A 25269-nucleotide genomic window follows, 5' to 3' on the forward strand; every position below is an offset into this window, starting at 1 on the left:
AAGCTGCTCAACATCACTAATTATTAGAGAAATGCAAATCAAAACTACAATGAGGTATCACCTCACACCAGTTAGAATGGGCATCATCAGAAAATCTACAAACAACAAATGCTGGAGAGGGTGTGGAGAAAAGGGAACCCTCTTGCACTGTTGGTGGGAATGTAAATTGATACAGCCACTACGGAGAACAGTATGGAGGTTCCTTACAAAACTAAAAATCGAATTACCATATGACCCAGCAATCCCACTACTGGGCATATACCCAGAGAAAACCATAGTCCACTCTTTCAGCTATTTTTCTATGATTATTGTGGACACAGTTTATGCTCATTGTTGATAGAGTTTTTAAAGTTTGAGGATAACTTTTGTCCATGGAGAGAATACTCCAAAAATATTGGTATTTTATTTAATACTCGATTTTTAAAGCATTTATCTATAAACAGAACTTTGAAAAATAAATTTTAATATTTAAACATTGCTTGCATACTTCATTAAAATTCCTTAAATAATCTAAACTGCAATTACAAATTTAATATGATTCTTTTGAATACAATGTAAACAGTACACAAAAGGAACACAAATACAATGATTACGAGACTTACTGTCATTATATGTAAATCTGTTTTAACACACCAACACCATGGATTTAGTTACTTTGTTGGTTTCTACTTGTTCCGGTCTTTCTCTAGGAATAAGATATTTTCTCAAGGTTGCTAAAATACTTCTTTTGATGTTTTCTTGGTGTTACCAAAATCTTGCCAGATTCCCTCATATCCCACAAAGAATATTGTCTCAGATCCTTGAATGCACTGAGGCTACAGAATAGGGCTTCTCAGCAAGTTGATTCACACTTGGGGCTCTGAAGCTTGTTGTTTCTTCCAAGGCGCTATCTTTGCTCCAGTAAAACTTCTCCTGTTACCCCAAATAGTCTTTTAATGTTTGCATCTTCTACATAAGGTTTTAATTTCTGCAACCTCTTTCTCTGAAACGATGGATTCCTTTAGTTTCACTTGGCTAGAGTTATGGAACTCCTGGTTTTGTCATTATGATAATTGACTTGCTTTGTTAATATTATTAAAAAATTGTGCGTGCATTCCTAATGTCTTATGGTTAAGATGGCGTCTAGTGGATTTTGCTTCTCTTTAGGACATTTGGCTAATTCAGCATCTCAGGACTCCCTTTCTCCTTGGTCACAGAGTGTGAGTACCAGCGTTGGTTAACTGGTTGGATCTCCTTTCTACCTGGTTATCATGTGCAGCCACATGGCGCTGATCAGTCCTTCCTGTTCTTGGAACAGTTATTTTTTCCTGGGACTACTTGGCTCCCAAATGCTGCTGGGTCCCCTCTCCTTGCCGTCTTCATCCTCCCTTGCAGCCTTGAGCACGACCCTTGGCTGTGGTGAACCAACTTGTGAGGCGGGCGCGCGCGCTTAGATGGAGGGGGCCTCCAGCCACTCCCACCATCTGTCTTCCGGGCCAGGCGTCGATTCCTTCTTCCTGCATGTTTTCTGCCCAAATCCGCATCTGCTTCCCCCTACCATCCTCCTCCCACCTCTGCGCCCTCTACCCTCCCCCGGGGGGCCCCGCCTTCTTGGAGTCAGGGCTGAGCTCTGGGCTGCGCGGAGCTGAGGACCCCAGAGCGCGGACAGGCGGGGTTGGTTGGAGACCTGTCACCCACACCCCGAACTCCGCCAGGCTTCGGAGGGGCGTGGTCTCGGGCCCAGTTATTTAGCGCATCCACTCTTCTTCCCGCTCAGAAGGGGCGAAACTTCTTTGGGCAAGATGGGTCTCTACCGCGTCCGCGTGTCCAGCGGGTCCTCGCTCCGCGCGGGCTCCAACAACAAGGTGCAGCTGTGGCTGGTCGGCCAGCACGGGGAGGCGGCGCCTGCGGCCGATGAGCGGCAAGATGAGCTGGCCGGAGCCGAACGCGGTGGGCTGCGCCCCTGGCCCCAAGGCCCACAAGTCCCCTGGAAGAGACGCGCCGCAGCCGGCCTCCAGCTCCTCCCGGCGGCTACGGGCGCACGCCCCACGCGCGGAGAGGGCTAGGAGACCGCGAGAGTAAAGCGCTTTAGGGCGGGACGCGGCACACGGTAACTGCTCAATAAATGTTCCCGCCGCCCACCCTCCTTGGAATTGGGATAGTCTTGCGCGCCCGTCGTTCCACAGAAGTCTGTTTTTGGAAACTCAGGGGTCCTTAGAGCGGCCGTCCGTCTCCTGTCTCCTCTTCTTAAAAGCTACTATTTCAGATCTTCACAGATCTTCTCCGACCTTGCGGGCTTTATCTCTGGGATGTGGCGGGGATGGGGACGCAGGAAGAGGGCGGAGAAGAAGCCGAGTGATGAGAGCACTCGATTTCCCCACCCACCCCCTCTCCCATCACATCTACCTGGTATTCGCTCCTGGCTCCTGTTACATTTTGCCTCCGCCGACCCCCAGATTCCCATCTCCCATCCAGCTCTCTCCAAGATCCCCAGATCTGATGTCTGGCCCATGGACGCTTCAAAGGACCATGCTCAAGTGAGGTCCTCCCCTCTCCCCACGTCCCAGACCGCTCCCCTTGTATCCCCCAGGTGCACTCCCACCTCCGCCTCTCTTCGCCTCCGTCTAACCAAGAATCGATCGCTGTCCAGTCCATCTCTTAGACATCTCCGGCAACCATACCCTGATGTCCATCCCACTCTGACCACTAATGTCCCCTCGAACCTACGCCACCTTCATTCTCTTCACCCGCCTCACCGCTTGCGCCCCTGCCCTTCCAAGCCCTTCTGCAGTCAGAGCGATTTCTTCCCAATACATTCCCATCCTTAAAATATTCCCCCGACTGAAAACATGTGAATGGCTTCCGCTTACTCTCAGCACCAAGCCAAAGCTCTTGGCTTAACCTTCCAGACTTTACGATCTGGTCCTGCTCATCTGCCCACACCTCGCGCTCAGCGCTCCAGCTCCGCGACGCCGCTCGCCCGGCCTTGGCCTCTGCTCTCCCCGCTTCCCCTCCCTGGCCTGCCTTTCCCCCACCTTTTCCTCTTCCTCATTCTCCCCGGCTAAGCCCTTTGCACCTGTGCGTCTCCGCTTTGACGGGATGTCCTCGGGGAAGCTTGCTCCGGGCTGGGTGGGGCCTCTGTGGGCGCTCGGCCTTGGTGACAGGGTCGAGGGGACAATGTCTGTACACTGGTCACCAGTGCGCTCGCGGGTGCCCAGTGCGCAGCCCAACTCTCGGCGCAATCAGTGACTACAGGGAGGAGTGCCCCTCTCCACCTTCCGCCTCCCGCCTCACCCGGGGCTGAGGAACTCACGATCGAGAATGGGGTCGTGGAGCCGCCTGCTTGGTGCGCGCCCCCTTCCTCTCTGGCTCCTTTCGCGCCGCTTTCCCAGAGGCCCAGAGGGAAGGGCGTCCAGAGCTCAGTCCGAGGATTCCTTCCAGAGAGCCCCTCTTGTTGACCCTCTTTTGTCGCGGGCAGGAGGCGGAATTCGAGGTGGACGTGTCAGAGTACCTGGGGCCGCTGCTGTTCGTGAAACTGAGCAAATGGCACCTCCTTCAGGATGACGCGTGGTTCTGCAACTCGATCTCCGTGCAGGGCCCCGGGGCCAGTGGGGACGAGTTCAGGTTCCCACGCTACCGCTGGCTGGAGGGCAAAGGCATCCTGAGCCTACCCGAGGGCACTGGTGAGCAGCGGGGGGGCTTGGGGGTGTGAGAGGCCTCCGGGGGCACGAGAGAAGTTGGGGGTGGGGGAGCGAAGAAGGGGGCGTGGTCTTTGGGGTCACGGAAGAGGCGGGATGCTGGAGCTGGCACAGAGCAGCATGGAGACTGGGGGTGTGCAGTGATGCTGAAGGGTCAGGGGCCAGCCGCAAGGGCGGGCTGAGGGACCCCTGGCAGGGACAGGGGAGAGGCTCTCAGGAGGAGCCTCATGGCCCATGCCCTCCTCCCCACTTCTAGGTCGCACAGTGGTCGACGACCCTCAAGGCCTGTTCAAGAAACACAGGGAGGAGGAACTGGAAGAGAGAAGGAAGCTGTACCGGTCTGCCCCACTCCCACTTCCTGACCCCCCAGGGAGCCACTGACCCTTCCCCAGTACCAATGCCTGGTTTCATTTCCACCGCAGGTGGGGTAACTGGAAGGATGGGTTAATCCTGAATATGGCCGGGGCCACAATATGTGACCTCCCCATAGTTGAGAGATTTCTGGAGGACAAAAGAATTGACTTTGAGGCTTCGCTGGTCAAGGGGTAAGAACAAGGCATGCTGGGCGACAGGGAGCTGTCCTGGTCCAGTGGAGGCCAGTGGGTTTATGGACTTCACAGGGCTGGACCAGCCCAAGGTGGATGCGTGGGGTTGTAATGTTTGATTCTGAGAATAACAAACTCTTCGCCCATCCTTCCCTGAAGGCTGGCAGACCTAGCATCAAAGACTCTTCAAATATTCTGACTAGCTGGAACAGTCTGGATGACTTCAACAGGGTTTTCTGGTGTGGCCAGAGCAAGTCGGCTGGTTAGTGCCCCTACCCCAGTATTTCTCTCAGGACCCTTACCCCCAGATCCTACTCAGTCTAAGGAACCATGGTTGGGAGACCAGAGGCCTGGGCCCCTCCAATAGGTTGGGGTCAAGTGGGGATGGTTTGGTGGGGGTTGGAAAGACCAGGAGCTCAGATCCCACAGAAAACTGCACAAATGCCATCCCCAGAGCGGGTGCGGGACTCCTGGAAGGAGGATGTCTTATTTGGGTACCAGTTTCTCAATGGCTCCAACCCCATGTTCCTGAGATGCTCCAATCACCTTCCTGCCCGCCTAGAGTTTCCTCCAGGGATGGAGGAGCTGCAGGCCCAGCTGGAGAAGGAGCTCCAGGTATGGACGGAAGAGCCCTAAGGAGACCACACAGTGAAATGGGGGTGGGGTGTTTGAGCTGCTGCGGGGTCTACCGTGGGCCCAGCTTGCTGCCAAATGGCGAGACGGGATCCTACAGCAGAAATCTTTTTTTTTTTAATATTTATGTATGTATGTATTTATTTAGCTGTGCCGGCTCTTAGTTGTGGCATGTGGGATCTTCGTTGCAACACGTGGGATCTTTAGTTGTGGCATGAGGGCTCCTTTAGTTGCAGCATACGGGATCTAGTTCCCTGACCAGGGATCGAACCTGGGCCCCCTGCATTGGGAGCGCAGAGTCTTAACCACTGGACCACCAGGGAAGTCCCTACAGCAGAAATCTTGAGTGATCCTGGAAGGGTGCCCCTCCATGGCTTTCCTCTCCTAAGGAGAATAGCGTGCTGTGGAGGAAGAGTATGTGATGGGTGACAGAGACAGAGTCAAAATGAAGAGCTGTGACTGGGTGCTAGGGACTTAGGGAGAGTGTGGAGTAAGAGAATCAGGGTCAGGGCTGGGGCTGTTGATGGGGAGTCAGCATGGAACTAATAAGAGAAAACGCATGGGATTTAGGGTGAGACAGACTTGAACTTGAATCCTGGCTCTGCTGTTCATAAGCTGTGTGACTTCAGGCAAGATATCTATCCTCTCTGACCATCTGTTTCCTCTTTTATAGAACTGGGGCTAATTCAAGTGCATCTAAGAATTATATGAGGCAACAAGCACATGATCCATCACCTGGTAGGAAGTAGGTCATGGAGACAAATCAGTTTCCTTCTTCCTTTGGGGAATCAGAGTGGGAAGAAGATGTCTTATGCTGATAGCAGCCCTTGCTCTCTGCCCCCATCCAGGAAGGCACGCTATTTGAAGCTGACGTCTCCTTGCTGGATGGGATCAAGGCCAACGTCATCCTGTGTAGCCAGCAGTACCTGGCTGCTCCTCTGGTTATGCTGAAACTGCAGCCTGATGGGAAACTCTTACCCATGGTCATCAGGTGAGAGGACCCAGACTGTAAGGGAGCGGCAGCCGTCAGATGGAGAATGCTAAGCAACTTTGGAGGAAGAGGAAGAGCTTAAGCATGCAAGGGAAGGGGAGTCTGTTGTGCACTGGCCCTCACCCCTCCCAAATCCCACTTCTGTCCCTCTTCCAGCTCCAACTGCCACGCAAGGGGTCTCCCCCACCACTGCTTTTCCTGCCCACGGATCCCCGGATGGCCTGGCTCCTGGCCAAATGCTGGGTCCGCAGCTCTGACTTCCAGCTTCACGAGCTGCAGTCTCATCTCCTAAGGGGACACTTGGTGGCTGAAGTCATTGCTGTGGCCACCATGAGGTGCCTTCCATCGACACATCCTATGTTCAAGGTAACACTTTATCCCCCCCTCCTCCCCCGCTCTCTGCCCCACAGAGTGGTCCCACCTCTGGAAGCACCTTCTCTGTGGAATCTCAGCTTTTGGGAAGAAGCAACCAATAAAAGACAAATGAACAATGGCGCGAGAGCATGGCTTGCTCTGCATTTCTAACAGGGTGGTATCACTTCCGAGGAGGTGAAAATGATTCATTGATGGGGTGGAGAGTGGTGGGAGGGTGAGGGAGTGGGGGGCAGGAAGTCTTACTCTTTTTATGTGTAAAGCACAGATACACATGCAGTATATAAACAGAATACACAAATGACTGAGGATTCCACCCAGGGAGAGGGGACCATGCGAATAATATAAAAGATTTTTCCAGCCAGTTTTGAAGGGTTCCCAGATAGTAACACATAGGCCGGTTAGAGGGGCTCAGGTCAGCGACAGTAGCTGACAGTTAGAACAGAGTGTTCGTCCATTAACGTTTTTCTTGGGTGTCTCCGATGGGGCAAATAACCATTCTAGATGCCGGTGCTAAGCAAGACAGCCAAGGTCCTAGTCTCTGGGGATTTTCCTATCCATTAAGGGCTAACGGACGGTGAAGACTGTATTGTAATAGATCAGCTGCGGTGAGCACACTGCAGAGAATCAGAGCAGGGTGATGTGATAGTGAGTTTAGACTGGGTGGTCGGGATAGGCTCCTTTCAGGAGGTGACAGGGAGAATGAAATTACACAGAGCCAGCCATGAGCAGAGCACGGGGCACATTGCTCTAGGCGGAGGGGACAGCTTAGCGCCAAGGTCCTGACTCAGGAACAAGCTTGGAGTGTTTGAAGGACAGAAAGAAGGTGAGTATAATGGACAAAGCGGAGGGTAGGAGATGAAGTTCTGGAGGTAGCAGATTAGACCATGTTCTGGAGGGCAAAAAATTATTTTTATGTATAAAGCACATATATATTTACAGGAGGTAACAGATATATAGTATATCTGTAGCACTAAAAGTTCATGGGGCAGGTAAGAGTACAAAAAATATCAAAAAAGCCTCCTTGGAGAAGTGATAATGAAAACAAAGGTGGAGAAACATTGAGAAGACCATGAAGAGAAAAGGAGAACGATTTCTTTCAATGATCAAAGAGCATTAAGTCAGTGGTGTTGAGGGGCCGCTGTACTTCAGTCCCTGCTTTTCCCGAAGACCTGGTACCTTTCCTGCTTTTCAGCCCCTATTTCCTGCAGGGACAGGCCACAGCTGTCTTCTGACCCTGCCCTTCCCTGTTCCTCTCCCTCCAGCTTCTCATTCTGCACATTCGATACACCATGGAAATTAACCTCAGGGCCAGGACTGGGCTGGTCGCTGATTTGGGAATTTTCGACCAGGTATGAAGAGAGAAAGGGGGCGGTTCTGGAGTTCACACTCCGGCTCTGGCCGTGGGGCAGGTGGACTGGCCTGACCCCACCTGTCCTTGCTCCTCAGGTGGTGAGCACAGGTGGGGGCGGCCATGTGGAGCTGTTCAAGAGAGCAGGAGCCTTTCTAACCTATAGCTCCTTCTGCCCCCGATGACCTGGCTGAGCGGGGGCTCTTGGGAGTCAAGTCTCCTTTCTATGTGCAAGATGCCCTTCGGCTCTGGGAAATCATCTCTCAGTGAGGTGGCAGGGGGCAGTGAGGCCGGGGAGGAAGCTGGGGAAACATGAGGTCTGTGGCCCAGCTAGGGGGCTGCGCGGGCAAGGAGCAGAGGGCCTGGGGGCTCCCTGTCGTCAGCCTCAGCTCCCCCGCCCTGACCCCTCCACTGGCAGCTACGTGGAGGGCATTGTGAGTCTCCACTATAAGACGGACAAGACTGTGAAAGAGGATCTTGAGCTGCAGGCCTGGTGTCGAGAGATCACTGAGATTGGACTGCTAGGGGCCCAGGACCGAGGTAGGATGAGCCCCGAGACCCCAGCACATGATTCCTCCCTAGAACTTCCCCAGAATCCTCTCTACTTCTATGGAACCTTCCAGAAGCATTCCCAACCCCTATGAAAACACCCAAAGCCTTCCCAGATTCCTTTTCCTCTCAGCTAGAAGCAGGTCTCCATCCTGTGCACTGAGAGCCCCTCTAGGTCCCAGATGCAATGGGACCAGAGGTTGCTCATAAATGTTTAACAACTGGCTCCCTGGGGGGAAAAAAATGCCCCGATTTGTAGCATTTGCCCATTTCCATGGTGTAAATATTGCACTGTGGCTACCAAGGTGATGTCAACCAGCTTGCTAAATACTTGAACATTTGACATCATTGACTCTTGTGAGCCACACCAGCACCCCACTGAGTGGGACCCTCCCAAAAGACCTCCCTGCTCCCGCCACCCCAACCCACGCTCATCTCACTTCCCACAGTAGTTACTGAGAGTCCTTGGTCCTCTTCTTACCTCTCTTGTTCTCCTCCTCAGTCCCTCTAAACTCCGCCTCTATCCTTGGCCTCACAGCTTCTAACTCTCCTTACCCCTTGCAGGGTTTCCCATTGCCCTACAGTCCAAGGACCAGCTTTGCCACTTTGTGACCACGTGCATCTTCACCTGCACTGGCCAGCACAGCTCCAACCACCTAGGCCAGGTACTTATCATAGGGGGGCAGCTGGGCATTTGTGCCTGGAGGGGGAAGGGGGCTGTGTGCAGGTGGTCTTAGGGGTTGTCATGTTTAGTAGACATTGACTGCCCCTCCTTAGCTCGACTGGTACGCTTGGGTCCCTAATGCACCCTGAACGATGCGGCTGCCCCCGCCAACCACCAAGGATGTGACACTGGAGACAGTGATGGCAACACTGCCCAACCTTCATCAGGTTTCTCTCCAGATGTCCATCACTTGGCAACTGGGCAGACGCCAGTCCATCATGGTGAGAGCCAGGTGCCCGGGTCCCCGAGGAAGGGGGCAGGTACTGGGAGCTGTGGCACTCCAGACTGAGGGTCAGTGAAGCTCTCAGCTGCCTTTTTCCCCTCTGTCCAGGTGGCTCTGGACCAACATAAGGAGGAGTATTTTTCGGGCCCTGAGCCCAAGGCTGCACTGAAGAAGTTCAGGGAGGAGCTGGCTGCCCTGGAAAAGGGCATTGAGATCCGGAATGCCAAGCTGGACTTGCCCTACGAATACCTGCGGCCCAGCCTGGCGGAAAACAGTGTGGCCATAGGAGTGCCCCAAGCCTTGGGTTGTTTCGGCCCCCTTCCACCCAAGCCACACCCATCCCCTAGTGCTCTCAGTCTTGCCCTCCCCAAACCCCATCCTCTTCCCAACTCCCATCGTCCCCAAAGTCACCTTTTCATTGTCTGCGCCCACTGGGAACAAATTTTACTCCAGATGCAGGACCTAGGGACCTTGTCCCTATTTCTTCCGCCTCACCCCCACCCCTTCTTCCTTGATATTTCAGATCACCCATAGGGCAGGTTAACAGCCACAATTTTTTTTTTTTTTTTGCGATACTAGGGCCTCTCACTGTTGTGGCCTCTCCCGTTGCGCAGCACAGGCTCCGGACGCGCAGGTTCAGCGGCCATGGCTCACGGGCCCAGCCACTCCGCGGCATGTGGGATCTTCCTGAACCGGGGCACGAACCCGTGTCCCCTGCATCGGCAGGCGGACTCTCAACCACTGCGCCACCAGGGAAGCCCCAACAGCCACATTTATACAAACAGTTCCAAGAATAGAATAGGGTGATAATGAATGAATGAACCTTTTATGAATCAAATATGATTCTGAACCTAAATTCAGTTAATGACAGGAAAAAGATATTTTAGACTAATGAAAGAAAAGAATTTAGTCCAAACTATGCTAAATCAAATATTGGCCAAAGAGTGTACAGCACATCTTTCTAACTGGATGGGATTCACTGCTTGTCCTGAGACCAGTCACAACACAAAGCAAACCATTAACACAGCAATTCTCAAGATTTTCATTTCATGACTCACTTAGAAAGTGATAAATGGAAGTTAACTGGTTAAACTGCAGAAGCTGCTCTCAGCTGGAGGTACTTGGCCTCAGGGTTTTGCCCAAGGGATCCATATGGATAATCCCTTTGCACTTCATCCGTTGGAAAGCTCCAAGTAAAAAGGATTAACTGGAAAAGTACTAAAAATCTCATTATTTTAACAGGGGGACAACAAAGGAGTCAATAAAATCCAACTTCTGTATCTGATTAAAAGTTTGGAAAAACAAACTTGGAAGTTTGATTTCTTAATATGATCATCTGTGGATATGGTGAAACAGAAACTAACAGTAAACACAAACCAGAATTGTTTCCTTTACAGTACGATCAAAGTTGCTTCCTGCCTCTGATGCTATTTAATTTGGCAGAAGACATACGGGGGATGCTTGGTCCGATTCTTGAAGGAAGAATACGAAACGCAGAGTTGAGAGGCTGGGGTAGAGTTTAATGCTGGGATCCAGAAGAGCCCACAAGGAGGTGAGAGAGAGCACGGCGCAGCTCCACACCAGAAATAATGCAGTCTAGCGAGTGAGAAGCGGTGGGAAGGGGTGGTCTCATGAAGAACATGTTTCACGCCAGGAAATTAGGCTTGACCTTTAGGAAACAGCCATTGAAGGATTATAAGTAAGGGTATGACAGGGTCCTGGAAGTCACACTCACAGAGGCACCCCCTTCCCCTTGGAGGCCACACCCCCTTCTCCTTGGAGGCCACACCCCCTTCTCCTTGGAGACCAAACCCCTTCTTGGAGGCCACACCCTCTTCTCATTGGAGGCCACACCCACTTCTCCTCGGAGGTCACAAGAATGCACAGTGACCAAGTGAACAAGGGCTGAATCTTGGGCAGACAGGCCCTGGGCAGGAGTACGCAGCAGTTTGTTTCCCAGTGAGAGGGCCTGGGCTCTGGCGACTCCACACCGCAGCTTAGCGCTAGGTGTGGGGCAGACAAACCCAGGAGAAGTCTGTCACAGCGGCAGCCCAGATCTCAGGCAGCAGTACAGTTACCTCAATTCTTGCAGCCACAACACCCTTGACCCCCCAAGCCCCAGCCCACTCCACACCACAGACTTGTACTAGATCAGGGAGGAACACAACAGAGAAAGGGGTGCGACCCTGGGCTGCTTCTGAGTGGAACCACGGATGCCTGCACAGGTGGCGCAGAGCTTCTCTGTGACTACACGGGCCTCACTTGCTTCAACAACCACCTCCTGGGAGAGAGAGCCTGACTGAACCTGACTCTCAGGGCCTCTACTCCAGAAGCTGGGGAGCAGACCCCACCCTGACAGGATGGAGACAGCCATGGAGCAAAGAGGAAGCCCCGCCCAATATCCAGCACAGGGTCTGGACACCACAACACCAACCACACCCCCTATACCAAGGGGTTAGCTGACAGCATGCTCTGAGGAAAGACATGGCTGGCATCCATACCAAAACCAGCCCTCGGGACTTTCCTGGCAGTCCAGTGGTTAGGACTCCATGCTTTCACTGCCATGGCCTGGGTTCAATCCCTGGTCAGGGAACTAAGATCCTGCAAGCCACGCAGCACGGCAAAACAACAACAACAACAAAAGCCAGCCCTCGCACCAAAAATAATGGACCCACACGGTCTACACAGGGATACTCTCACATAAAAACAACCTGCAAGACCACAGTAGATAACTGTTTCTCCTGAATGCCTAGAGACAGGAAAAGTTAAGTAAAATGAAAAAGCAGAGGAACTATTCCCAATTAAAAGAACAAAAGAAATCCCCTGAAAGAACAAATAATGAAACAGACCTCACCAGTCCACCAGACCCCGAGTTAAAAAAGGAGGCAATAAAAATGCTAAAGGAGTAGAGCAGAGATTGGCAAAACATTCTAAATCAACTATACTTCAATAAAAAAATGTTTAAAAACGCTAAGGGAATTAAGAAATTATCAACAGAAATGCAGATCACTGTAGCAAGGAAATAGAAACTATAAAGATGAACCAAAGTTACACAATTCAATTGCTTAGACCAATCTAGAAGCAAGGAATAGCAGACTAAATGACACAGAAGAACAAATAAGTGATCTAGAAGATAGAATAATGGAAATTACCCAAACAGAATGACAGGAAGACAAATAAAAAAAAAAGAAAAAGAAAACAATATATGAGATCTATGGGGTAATATAAAGCGTGCCAACCTACGCATAATAGGGGTTCCAGAAGGAGATGAGAGAGAGAGAAGGGGATGGAAAATGTATTTGAATAACATCAAATCATGATAAAAACTCTCACCAAAGTGTGGGCATAGAGGGAACATATCTCAATGTAATAAAAGCCACTTATGACAAACCCACAGCTGACACAATATTCAACGGTGAAAAGCTGAAAGTCTTCCCTCTAAGTTCAGAAACAAGACAAGGATGCCCACTCTTACCACTTCTATTCCTTTTTTTTGACCACACTGCACAGTTTGTGGGATCTTAGTTCACTGACCAGGGACTGAACCTGGGCCACAGCAGTGAAAGCACCAAGTCCTAGCCACTGGACTGCCAGGGAACTCCCTCACCATTTCTATTCAACATAGTATTGGAAGTCCTAGCCACAGCAATCAGACAAGAAAAAGAAATAAAAGGTACACAAATTGGAAGGGAAGAGGTAAAACTGTCACTATTTGCAGATGACATGATACTCTATATAGAGGACCCTGAAATCTCCACACAAAAACTATTAGAATTAATAAATGAATTTAGCAAGGTAGCAGGATATAAGATTAATATACATAAATCTGTTGCATTTCCTTACACTAATAATGAAATATCATAAAGAGCAAGCAAAAATCAATCTCATTTAAAATCATGTCAGAAAAATAAAATACCTAGGAATCAACTTAACCAAGGAGGTGAAATACCTATATGCTGAAAACTATAAAACATTGATAAAGGAAACTGAATATGATTCAAAGAAATGGAAAGATATCCCATTGAATATTCTCTTGAATTGAAAGAATTAATATTGTTAAAATGGCCATACTACCCAAAGCAATCTACAGATTTAATGTAATCCCTATCAAAATATAAATGACATTTTTCACAGAACTACAACAAATAATCCTAAAATTTACATGGAACCACAAAAGGCCCAGAATTGCCAAAGCAATCCTGAGGAAAAAGAACAAAGCTGGAGACATAACCCTTCCAGACCTCAGACTATACTACAAAGCTTTAGTAATCAAAACAGCATGGTTAAAAAAAAAAAAAAAAAAAAAAAAACAGCATGGTTTTGGCACAAAAACAGACATATAGGTCAATGGAACAGAGTAGAGAGCCCAGAAATAAACCCACACACCTATGGTTAATTAATCTATGACAAAGGAAGCAAGCCTATACAATGGAGAAAAGATAGTCTCTTCAACAAGTAGTGTTGGGAAAGCTGGATAGCTTTAGGTAAATCAATGAAATTAGAACACTTCCTCACCCCATATATAAAAATAAACTAAAACTTGTTTAAAGACCTAAATATAAGACATGACACTTTAAAACTCCCAAAAGAGAGCATAGGTAAAACATTCTTAGACATAAATCACAGCAATATTTCCTTAGATCAGTTTCCCAAGGCAAAAGAAATAAAACGAAAAATAAACACATGGGACCTAATCAAACTTCAAAGCTTTTGCACAGCAAAGAAAACTATCAACAAAATGAAAAGACAACATATGGAATGGGAGAAAATATATGCAAACAATGTGGCCAACAAGGGGTTCATATCCAAAATATAAAAACAGCTCATACAACTCAATATCTGAAAAGCAAACAAACCAATTTAAAAAATGGACCAAAGGGACTTCCCTGGAGGTCCAGCGGTTAAGACTTCGCCTTCCAGTGCAGGGGGTGCGGGTTTGATCCCTAGTCAGGGAGCTAGGATCTCACATGCTTTGCAGCCAAAAAACCAAAACATAAAATAGAAGCAATATTGTAACAAATTCAATAAAGACTTTAGAAAACAATGGACTGAAGACCTAAATAAATATTTCTCCAAAGAAAACACACAAATGACCAACAGGCACATGAAAAGATGCTCAACATTGTTAATTATTCAAGAAATGAAAATCAAAATCACAATGAGGTATTACATCACACCAGTCAGAATGGATGTCATCAAAAAGTCTACAAATAATAGGGCTTCCCTGGTGGCGCAGTGGTTGAGAGTCCGCCTGCCCATGCAGGGGACACGGGTTCGTGCCCTGGTCTGGGAAGATCCCACATGCCGCGGAGAGGCTGGGCCCGTGAGCCACAATTACTGAGCCTGTGCTCCGCAACGGGAGAGGCCACAACAGTGAGAGGCCCGCGTACCGAAAAAAAAAAAAAGCCTACAAATAATAAATGCTGGAGAGGGTGTGGAGAAAAGGGAACCCTCTTGCACTGTTGGTGGGAATGTAAATTGGTGCAGCCACTATGGAGAACAGTATGGACATTCCTTAAACAACTAAAAATAGAGCTACCATACAGTGCAGCAATTCCACTCCTGGGTATATACCTGGAAAAAATGAAAGCTCTAATTCAAAAGGATACATGCACCCCAATGTTCATAGCAGTACTATTTATAATAGCCAAGACAGGAAACAACCCAAGTGCTGAACAGCAGACGATTGGCTTAAGACATACACACACATACAGTGGAATATTACTCAGCCAGAGGCAGCTGGGGAGGGACAAATTAGGAGTATGGGATTAAAAGGCAGAAAATACTATACATAAAATAGATAAGCAACAAGGATTTACTGTATAGCACAGGGAATTATACTAAATATCTTTTAATAACCTATAATGGAATATAATCGGCAAAAAAAAAGAACATGAATCACTATGCTGCACACCTGAAACTAACACAATATTGTAAATCAACTATACTTCAATTAAAAAAAAAACAAACAGTATGTTTGCCAAAGTTGGCAGTCCCCCAAAGATTGGTACTATATGTACTCCAAGGATAACAAAGAAAAATAATTTCCTTCAGAAAGCATCTTTGAATCAGAGATATTATAAAGGTCATGAAATCTTCCAAATTAAACAGAGTTTCTATTTTGTTTAATTATAAGAAATTAGTAAGTGCTTTGTAAAAACCTAAGATAAGAAAGTGCAAAGACTAGCTGGGCCGGGGCTGGGTAGAGATAATACCAAAATTGATGGTGCTTTAGATACGACAGCCTTTAGGAAAGATTCTCTTTAGGCTGGAAGAAAAGGAAATAATTGTCAGAAGAAAATGACATCTTAAAACTTCACAGTCTTTGAAAAGAGAACCAAGTCATTAATTATACTTATTACCTTCCACAAATATATTACATCTGTAATTAAACTGGCCTCAAAGGGACAGAGTCTTATTATGGTTTTCACGTTTAAAAGGGTATTTTTAAGTAAAAAAATATATTACTCAATTAAGTTATAGAAATTTAGTTAAAAGATAAATATTACATACTGGACGTTCCTCAAAAAACTAAAAATGGAACTACCATATGATCCAGTAATTCCACTCCTGGGTATATATCCAAAGAAAATGAAAACACTAATTTGAAAAGATACATGCACCCCAATGTTCACAGCAGCATTATTTACAATAACCAAGATATGGAAGCAACCTAAGTGCCCATCAATAAACAAATAGATAAAGAAGATGTGGTATATATACATGATAGAATATTACTCAGCCATAAAAAAGAATGAAATTTTGCCATTTGCAACAACATGGATGGGCCTGGAGGGTATTAGGCTTAGTGAAATGTCAGGGAAACACAAATATATCACCTATATGTTGAATCTAAAAAATAAAGCAAACTAATGAATATAACAAAAAAGAAACAGATTCACAGATATAGAGAACAAACAGTGGCTATCAATAGGGAGAGGGAAGGTGGGAGGGGCAAAATAGGGGTAGGGATTTAAGAGGTACAAACTACTATGTATAAAATAAATGAGCTACAAGGATATATTGTACAGCACAGGGAATAAAGCCAATATTTTATAGTAACTATAAATGGAATTATAATCTATAAACATTTTGAATTACTATGTTATATATATACAGGAAACTAATGTAATATTGTAAATCAACTATACCTCAATTTAAGAAGATAAATATTATATATGGGTGAGAAAAATAAAACCCATATAAGTTAACCGTGCAAAACAACTGTTATTAATAAAAAATTTACTCAGTATTCTTTTTTTTTTTTTTTTGACTGCGTTGGGTCTTCATTGCTGTGCGTGCGGGCTTTCTCTAGCTGTGGCGAGTGGGGGCTACTCTTTGTTACGGTGTGCGGGCTTCTCATTGCGGTGGCTTCTCTTGTTGCAGAGCATGGGCTCTAGGTGCACGGGCTTCAGTAGTTGTGGCGCATGGGCTCAGTAGTTGTGGCGCACGGGTTTAGCTGCTCCACGGCATGTGGGATCTTCCCGGACCAGGGATTGAACCTGTGTCCCCTGCATTGGCAGGCGGATTCTTAACCACTGCACCACAAGGGAAGTCCCTTTACTCAGTATTCTTACTTCAAAATACATTCTTTCTATCTCTCCAAAGTTTCTGGATGACTAAAAGGGAAATTTTTACTCAGCCTTGCTAAGTTATAAGCTAAAGAAAAAATATGTGAATTTACATTAGGCCAACTATTAGTGGTCATAAGAAGCCTTCAACACTTGATACTGAGACTTTTAATTAAGACATAGAAGAACTTACTATTAATCAGTAAAAGAAAAATGAGAGAATCATATTTTAATCACTCTAAATTTCAAATCAAGGCAAACCTTTGATAGATTAAATTGCTTTGTAAATTTTGGGTAGAAGGTGGCTCTACATTATGTCCTGGAATTTTCCAGAGTGTGAAATAAAAATACAAAATGATATTTAAGTTTATGCAAGAATTTACATATGTCTTTTTAAAAGGCTAAAATAAATGTAACTTTCTAAATTCCCTACACTTGCTTTATAGGTCAGATAAGTTACATTACACTGTTATTTAAGAATATATAGGGACTTCTCTGGTGGTGCAGTGGATAGGACTCCGTGCTCCCAATGCAGGGGGCCCGGATTCAACCCCTGGTCAGGGAACTAGGTCCCACATGCATGCCACAACTAAGGAGCTGGTGAGCCGCAACTAAAAAAGAGCCCTGGAGCTGCAACTAAGGAGCCCACATACTGCAACTAAGAAGCTGGCGAGCCGCAACTAAGGAGCCCACGAGCTGCAATTAACACCCAGCACAACCAAATAAATAAATAAATAAAAAGAATATATAAAAGTATACGTGTGTATTCAACTAAATTGGTATGATTTATTGATTGATTGATTGCTTTTTTGCCGTACACGGGCCTCTCACTGTTGTGGTCTCTCCCATTGCAGAGCACAGGCTCCAGACGCGCAGGCTCAGCAGCCATGGCTCACGGGCCTAGCCGCTCAGCGGCATGTGGGATCTTCCCGGACCAGGGCACGAACCTGTGTCCCCTGCATCGGCAGGCGGGCTCGCAACCACTGCGCCACCAGGGGAGCCCTAAATTGGTATGATTTAAATAAAAAATCTTTATAAACGAGTTCTTACAAGTCAGATAAAATTGAAAACTTTGTGTAGCTATGAGTTATTCCACCATACTATCTGGGTAGAAAGTTTTAAGATGGCCTATTTTTCTGACAAATGCTTATTTTCAATGATGATTATGTTTCATGGTATCAGTTTAAATGTATTTTCTAAAATTCTTAATTGCTTATGATACCTTAACCTAAATCAAATTTGAGGTAATTGAGTACTTTTACTTTATATGGAGGCTACTATTGAAATTAGAAATCAGAGCAGAGTAAATAAGCACATGGTCATTGTACAGCCTCCAGATGTCTTCTTGAGTAACATATTTTTGTTTTTTAGGAGAGCCAGTAAAACTCATTGAAAAGAACTAGCGCTTCCCATACTGATGTGTTTCTCAATTTCAGGGAGGGGAGAAAATTTGGGGTCCTATAAAGGGACATGGCGTGTGAACGAAGGGGATATATATATAATGGAACTAACTCAGCATTGTTATGTCTCCAGGTCTTAGTTTCTTCCTGTGCAAAATGCCAAGGGCTTTATGGCATCTAAGCTTCCTTTACATCATCCAGAACTGTATCTGGCAGTTTGCTGTATCTGCTAGATACACATGTATCTAGCAGAATCACACCCAGATGTGCCAAAAAACACCCCGAACTCAGAATCTCTGTTAAATCCGTCTAGATCGACAATTTCAGCCTGATGTAAAATAATACTCCTCTTCCCTTGGCTGGTGGTCCTCAAAATCCACTTCCCAGAAAAGTCCTTGGATTTGTATCGACATTAACAAACAAAATATCTCTAATCTTCTTAATAGGCAAACTTTCTCTTTCAGAATCTGCTGTCACATGTACATGTGTTTTCCATTTACATGTCGCTGAATGCTGGGATCCCATTCTGATTACTGGCTCTTGTTGAGGAGTAGGTCCTGAGGGAAGTTATTGTTTGCTTTCTTGCATGGGGTCTTCCTCTAGTGAGGCGGTTACATCGTGTCTAAGCCAGGGAAGAGCAGCTTCTTCAGGAAAGGAGGGAAAGGGAGGTTCATCTCTATTGGGACGGATACCAGGCGCGTGACTCCCTTTCTTGGATATCCACTCAACTACGGAATTTCACCTAATGGGGAGAGTCAGAAGATAAAGTTCCTCTGAACTTTCTTTCCAGGCAACAACCCAACTGTCTAAATAACTTAAGATACATGCAATGGTACATAACTGTTTTTGATACAAATGAACATTCTCTTACGTAACAGTCTTTGAAACAAAGCGTTTGGAGCTAGGCTGAGCAGCTTTTTAAATGCAATGTTAGGCAGTAGTCAACTCCAACTCTAAAAAAGCAGAATGACAGTAGTGACTGTCCACATTCAGTGAGACTCCCCGATTCCTAGCCTATCATGTGATGGGGAGTGGGTCTGAGGGACAATTATTATCTTTTTGCATATGGGGTCTTCTCTAGTGAGGGGGTAACACCATGTCTAAGCCGGGGAGAGGGAGCTTCTTCAGGAAAAGGGGTGCAAGGGAGGTTTACCTCTAATGAGATGGATGCCAGGAGCATGACTCCCTTTCTCGGATGCCCACTTACCTGTGGAATTTCACCTAATGGAGATAATCAGAAGTGAAGATACTCAGTGAGATGTTCAGTGAGACCCACCCGTAGAGTCTACTCAGTAAGTTCACTACTGAATGCCTTTGCTAACATTCCACTGGTCACTTAATTGTCAAAACAATAAATCTCTATATTTCTATCATTTGGTAAATATTTATCCTCCCTTCCTTCCTCCCTCCCTCCCTCTCTCCCTTCCTTTCTTTCTTCTGCTAGTCCCATTATACATGCACAGTATTGACAGGTTGTATGATTCTTTAAGTACACATGATGTTTCATCAGTAAGTTTTGTGTATACCATGCTCCAATTTTCTCACTTGTTTATTGACATGAAAGGAAAGACAGATTGCGAGGGAAACAAATATTTTCCTTTTCCTTAGTTCTTAGTCATTCTTAGTTCTCTAATAAAATGAGTGGATTTTTTTGCATTTCATTAGAACTTATTTTGTTGTTTCTAAGATTAAGGTTTATTCTATATAGTTTAAAATGTGTTCCCCTCCCCCCTTATTATTAGGACTGTAAGCTTCTGATCATTGGGACCTTTAATCACAAAGATGTCCTTTAGAGATGAAAATACTTAATTCTTTCAGCATCTTCATTCAATCTGCCTCAGGAACACAACTGATGCTGGTTTGGGAAATGAAAATGTCTTGGTCTGTTCAGCCTGCTATAACAAATAACACCAGTAGTATTAGCTGACACCTCCACCACGTCACGTCGTTATCATTTCTTTTACGTGGTGAGAACATTTAAGACCTGCTCATTTAGCAGCTTTCACGTATATATATAGTACAGTATGATTATCTATAATCACAGTGCTGTGCATTACGTCCCCAGAACCTATTCATCTTCTAACTAGAAGTTTGTACATTTGACCAACATCTCCCCATCCCCCCCCACCCTTGGTAACCACCATTCTACTCTTTGTTTCTACAAGTTCAGCTTTTTTAGATTTCCCATATAAGTGAAATCATACAGCATTTGTTTTTCTCTGACTTATTTCATTTAGCAACACCCTCTAGGACCATCCATGTTGTCACAAATGGCAGAATTTCATTCCTTCTCATGGCTGAATAATATTCCTCTGTGTGTGTGTGTGTGTGTGTACTCTTCTTATATTTTTGTGTTCCTATTTGGAACCATTCCTTACTGCTTAAAAAACTCCTTTTAGTATTTGTTTTTGAGCAGATATGACAGTGATGAATTCTCTGTTTTTTGTTTGTCTAAAAATATCTTTACTTTGTATTTTTGAAGGATATTTTGAAAGTTATTTTCCCCTAGCACTTTAAAAATATCATTCTGGGGGGCTTCCCTGGTGGCGCAGTGGTTGAGAGTCTGCCTGCCAATGCAGGGGACACGGGTTCGAGCCCTGGTCTGGGAAGATCCCACATGCCGCGGAGTGTCTGGGCCCGTGAGCCACAATTACTGAGCCTGCACGTCTGGAGCCTGTGCTCCGCAGCAAGAAAGGCCGCGATAGTGAGAGGCCCGCACACCGCGATGAAGAGGGGCCCCCGCTTGCCACAGCTGGAGAAAGCCCTCGCACAGAAACGAAGACCCAACACAGCCATAAATACATAAATAAGTAAATTTTAAAAATATAGCATTCTGTTGTCTTCTGGTTCCCTCATTTTTGTTGGGAAATGGAGATGACACCTCAGCTATTGTTCCTTTAGTTATCTTTTTTCCCCCTCTGGCTGCATTTATAGTTTTCTATTTTTTGTTTGTTTTAGCACTTTTGCTATTATAAGCCTGGCAGTAGTTTTCTTTGTACTTATTCTGCTTGGGGGCTTGGGGTTCACAGAGATTCTTGAATCTCTGGGTTGATATCTTTACTCAGTTTTGAGAAATGTTTGGCCATTATCTCTTCAAATTGCTTTTGCCTAATTCTCTTTTCTTCTAGAATTCCACATGTTAGAACATGTGTTCTAATTGTGTTCAACATACCTATGCTCTTTATTTTCTATTTTTCCTTCTTTCTCTACTATGTTATTTTCTATTGACCTGTTTTCTGGTTTATTAATCCAATTTTTTTAAACATCTTTATTGGAGTATAATTGCTTTACATATTAATCCAATTTTATGCTTGGTTTATGTGCTATAAATCTACCTAATTGAAATCGTTATCTCAGCTGTTGCATCATTCAGCTCTAGAGTTGCCATTTGATTCATTTTTATTGATTACAGTTCTCTGGTGAAATTTTTTATCATTTCACCTATTTTCTTCAACACATGAATCCATTATTTTACAGTCTTTGTTTTGCTAACTCTAATGTCTGCGATTCTCTTTCTTTGACTTTTTTCCTCTTGTACTTTTGAATCTAGTCCCGTCTCTTGGCTTGACTAGTACTTTAAAAAAAAAAAGATTTAATTTTGGCTGCATTGGGTCTTCGTTGCTGTGCGCGGGCTTTCTCTAGTTGCGCGGTGAGCGGGGTCTACTCTTTGTTGCGGTGTGTGGGCTTCTCATCGCGGTGGCTTCCCTTGTTGCGGAGCATGGGCTCTAGGCGTGCGGGCTTCAGGAGTTGTGGCACGCGGGCTCAGTAGTTGTGGCGCACGGGTTTAGTTGCTCCACGACATGTGGGATCTTCCCAGACCAGGGATCGAACCTGTGCCCCCTGCATTGGCAGGCGGATTCTTAACCACTGCACCACCAGGGAGGTCCCACCCTGGGAGTCTTATCTGTTGCTCTGACAAGCATTTGGTCGACTCTGGATGTTGAATTGTCACCTGTTTGCTATGACTTAGATATTTAAATTTTAGTGCTTTATAGTTTGTGTGTTTGTGTTAATAAAGCAATTCTTTGTTTAAAAAAAAAACAAAAAACAAAACCCAAGCCTCCTACCTTTTAACCTAAGGAGGAATACGATCTAAAATTATAAGTGTTTCTTTTAAGAATGTTGCAAAACTTGTATCTTGCTTCCTGGCAAGATTACATATTAAAGGAAAAAAATTAATTTCTAAGCAAATATATTTCTTGGTTCCTTGGTATAAAAAGCATTTTTTTTCTTTTAGGAAGAGAATACTTTTTCTAATATCAGAATAATATTAAAAAAGTAATAGTTTACTCTTTTCTTCATGGACATTAAGGAGCCTCTGTTAGTTGTTTCAGATTAATGACATTTAAAGATGTGTATCAATCAATGTAAAAACACCCGACAGTAAGCTTATTCAGCTTTTCTTAACGGGGCTTTGTTTGTTTTCAAATCTCATAACAGCCCAGTTTGTCTTGAAGGTTTAAGATGAACAATTTAAGATTCAGCTTCCCCTTTCAGTAGAAATAAAAAGTGATTCTGATGGTGTTGAAAATATTAAATACAGTGCATAAGCTTGTTTGCTTAGTTGTTAACTCTGCCAGAGATATCCCTCCACCCTTTTCCCTTTCCCAGTCCCAGTGTATCCTTAGGGTTTTCCCTTCAGGCTGGGAGTGGAGCTCCCTGGGCAGTGCTCAGCCTCTCAATGCTTCCCTGGCACTGGGCAGGCTTCGATTACCGCTAGCATCAGGGACTGCTAAAGGCAACGCCTGGGGGAATTGGAGCAATGGCTATAGCACACCTGGATCAGCGCACTTGGGTTGCCTGGCTATACTTCAATCCACTTCCTCTTGGCAATTCAGAGGAGGAGGCGGAGGGTCACTCAAAATTCGCAGCGCTCACTGGGGAAGCAGGCTGCTTAGAGATAAAGCTGGACCATTCTGAAGCACCAGTGCTTCCATGAGGGTGAGAATTAGTCCAGGCTGGTGGAAAACATTCAGACATTCCTTCTTCCATCCAGGATCTGACCTCCTGACCTAAACTGTTAGAACCTATGTCAAAGAACCAAGCCAAGATACTCATGACACTGGCCATGGTGGTCCAGTTCCAGCTGTGGCCCCAGAATAGATGCTGGTGCTCTGGGCACCCAGCTTGGCTCTGGTAGGCATGATCTCCTGGTAACAGTGGTAGAAACACAGCTCTCTGGGGACGACGCTCAGAGCAAAGCCAAGAAGCGGAGGCTGGGAGCCAGAGAAATATGGCGCTGCTCCAGCGCCAGGATCTGAGAAGGAGAGAGGAAGCCATTGGACATCGCTGATCAGAGACACGTCATCCAAGTGTACAATGCTGGTCTCTGCAGAGGCAGATCCACCCTTAACTAGGGAGCTGAAGAGAGGCATTTGTGACTGGGGAGGAATAATAAAGGCAAGAAAAAGGGCAAAGACCTCTCTATCCAATCTATCCTGCTCACCCTGACCTTGGGCCATAGACACACACACTCCTGATGCCTGAATTTCCACCATTATCTGGACTTGAGCTGCTTTCTTCTCAGTTAAGAAACAATTCCTCCGAGACCGACGGACATTGTGCCTCATCTGTGAGGAGTGAATCGCTTGAGTAGGGCACTTAACCATCCTGGAATTATTTGCCCTGTATCATCCCATCCCCACCTCCCACCCTCCAGCAAACATTCTCACACTTCTTTCTCTTTGAACTTGCTGTTCCCTCCGTCCCTGGGAACAAAACCAGGTTGTGGGTCTCCTCCATGTGTAACACTCCCCGGACGTGACAAACAGAAGTAACCTGAGTATTCCATACCTCGAGCCCTCCTATGTCAGTACCTGAGGTTGACTTTTCCACACACATGACAGTTCAGAAGGCATGTCTTAATTCACTTTTTTTGCTCCCTCCCCATTCCTCCACCCCCATCATGTAAGGCTTAGAGAAGGGCCAGGCATGTGATTGGTACTCAGTAAATTTAAAAAAATGTATTTATTCATTTATTTGGCTGCGCTGAGCCTTAGTTGCAGCACGCGGGATCTTCATTGCCCTGTGCAGGATCTTTAGTTGCGGGGGACTAAAGATGCATGTGAGATCTAGTTCCCTGACCAGGGATCAAACCCAGGCCCCCTGCATTGGGAGTGCGAAGTCTTAACCGCTGGACCACCACGGAAGTCCCGGTACTCAGTAAATATTAAATGAGTGAGGTAAGGAAGGAAAAGATGTCTTTTTCTCCGTGCATCTGGATGATCTCCAGCCGGCCCCTTAACTCTGCTCCCCAGCTCTCTGGGCAGGCATCTGTAGGTTGTAGGTTGCAGCCCACACACAGGGAAAGGCCCCTCTGAGTCTAGGCTCTCTAGGGAGCAAAGGGCCTGGCAAACTCTGGGCAGAACATGAGAGGAAGGGAGGGATGCCAGGTGTCACTGGGAGCTTCTCACCCGGGCTGTGGTCGCTGCCCTAGCAGGGTTCATTTATAACCCAGCTGCTGGCCCTGCCCTCCAAACAGCCCTGCTCCTGGCTGCACCCTTCCTCTTTCCCTTCTCCCCCCCCACCCCTCTGAGTCCACCCTCTATCCTGCTTGCCCACCCAGGGTGGCTGGCAGCACTTAGAATGGACAGAAGGAGAGTGCTGGCTACAAGGGCACAGGCATTCAGGGTTCAACGGGGCTTTAGTAGAGCACCCTCTCTGGGTGTATTCTGGCCTTGGACACTGGAGGCCACCCTAAAGGCACCCTCTTCATCTCCCTGCAGCCTTGGGATGGGCTCTGGGGTCAGCAGTCCTGACACTGGGGCAAGGCTTGCCTCAGCCTAACCTATTTACATAGTAGCGATTTTTTCATCAGCTCAAAAGTATTTGTACTCCAAGATTCCAACTCAATGGCCTGGTTATATTTACACGGACTGACCCTCTGTACCTAGCAATGGGGGTTGGGGAAAGGGAGGGAGATGGAGTGGGGGACGGGTAGGAATGGAACCGACCTCTTCTTGGTTATTTGTTCTCTATCTTCCTAAGGTAACTGGCAAATCCAGGAAGGCTCTTTAGCCTACTTTGACCTTTGAGCGCCACCTGCTGGCTACCAAGCAGTACTAGATGGGGGAGCCTCCCGGTACTCATAAAGCCAAGAGAAACAGGCAAGCTGTGGAAACCTCAGAGCTGGCGGAAGAACTCTGGAACACTTTGTCTGCCTGTGAATAAAACGAGAGTGTCCAAGAGGGCCTGTATTTTCCTTCTGCTGGTTACAGATGGGCTGCACATGGT

At 46.3% G+C, this 25269-nt stretch overlaps 1 protein-coding gene, 1 long non-coding RNA gene and 1 other non-coding gene across 4 annotated transcripts in view; 1 reads left to right on the top strand and 2 right to left on the bottom strand.

Annotated features, from left to right (window-relative positions):
• The first annotated feature begins 1661 nt into the window (after positions 1–1661).
• On the top strand, positions 1662–9687 carry ALOX15 (arachidonate 15-lipoxygenase). Its single transcript, XM_049701758.1, is given in 16 exon segments — positions 1662–1880; positions 3425–3662; positions 3934–4015; positions 4100–4222; positions 4382–4392; positions 4395–4484; positions 4677–4837; positions 5704–5842; positions 5998–6212; positions 7484–7570; positions 7668–7744; positions 7746–7835; positions 7988–8109; positions 8683–8783; positions 8896–9063; positions 9174–9687. Coding segments are annotated over 16 exon segments (2229 nt in total). The 5' UTR covers positions 1662–1781; the 3' UTR covers positions 9600–9687.
• On the bottom strand, positions 5106–5178 carry TRNAG-CCC (transfer RNA glycine (anticodon CCC)). Its single transcript has one exon. It is a non-coding gene; the product is annotated as a tRNA-Gly (tRNA).
• A 7533-nt stretch (positions 9688–17220) lies between the features above and the next one.
• LOC125962051 (uncharacterized) overlaps positions 17221–25269 on the bottom strand; it is a 49840-nt gene continuing 41791 nt past the window's right edge. The window contains exons 3-4 of one of the 2 annotated variants that reach the window (XR_007473367.1): positions 19190–25192; positions 17221–18778 (exon numbers count right to left, since the gene is read on the bottom strand). This is a non-coding gene — a long non-coding RNA (uncharacterized LOC125962051). Of the gene's footprint in view, positions 25193–25269 lie in introns of both variants that reach the window. The other variant, XR_007473366.1, reaches the window with a different exon arrangement.

Source organism: Orcinus orca, chromosome 19 (genome assembly GCF_937001465.1).
Source record: "Orcinus orca chromosome 19, mOrcOrc1.1, whole genome shotgun sequence".
Taxonomy (NCBI): Eukaryota; Metazoa; Chordata; class Mammalia; order Artiodactyla; family Delphinidae; genus Orcinus; species Orcinus orca.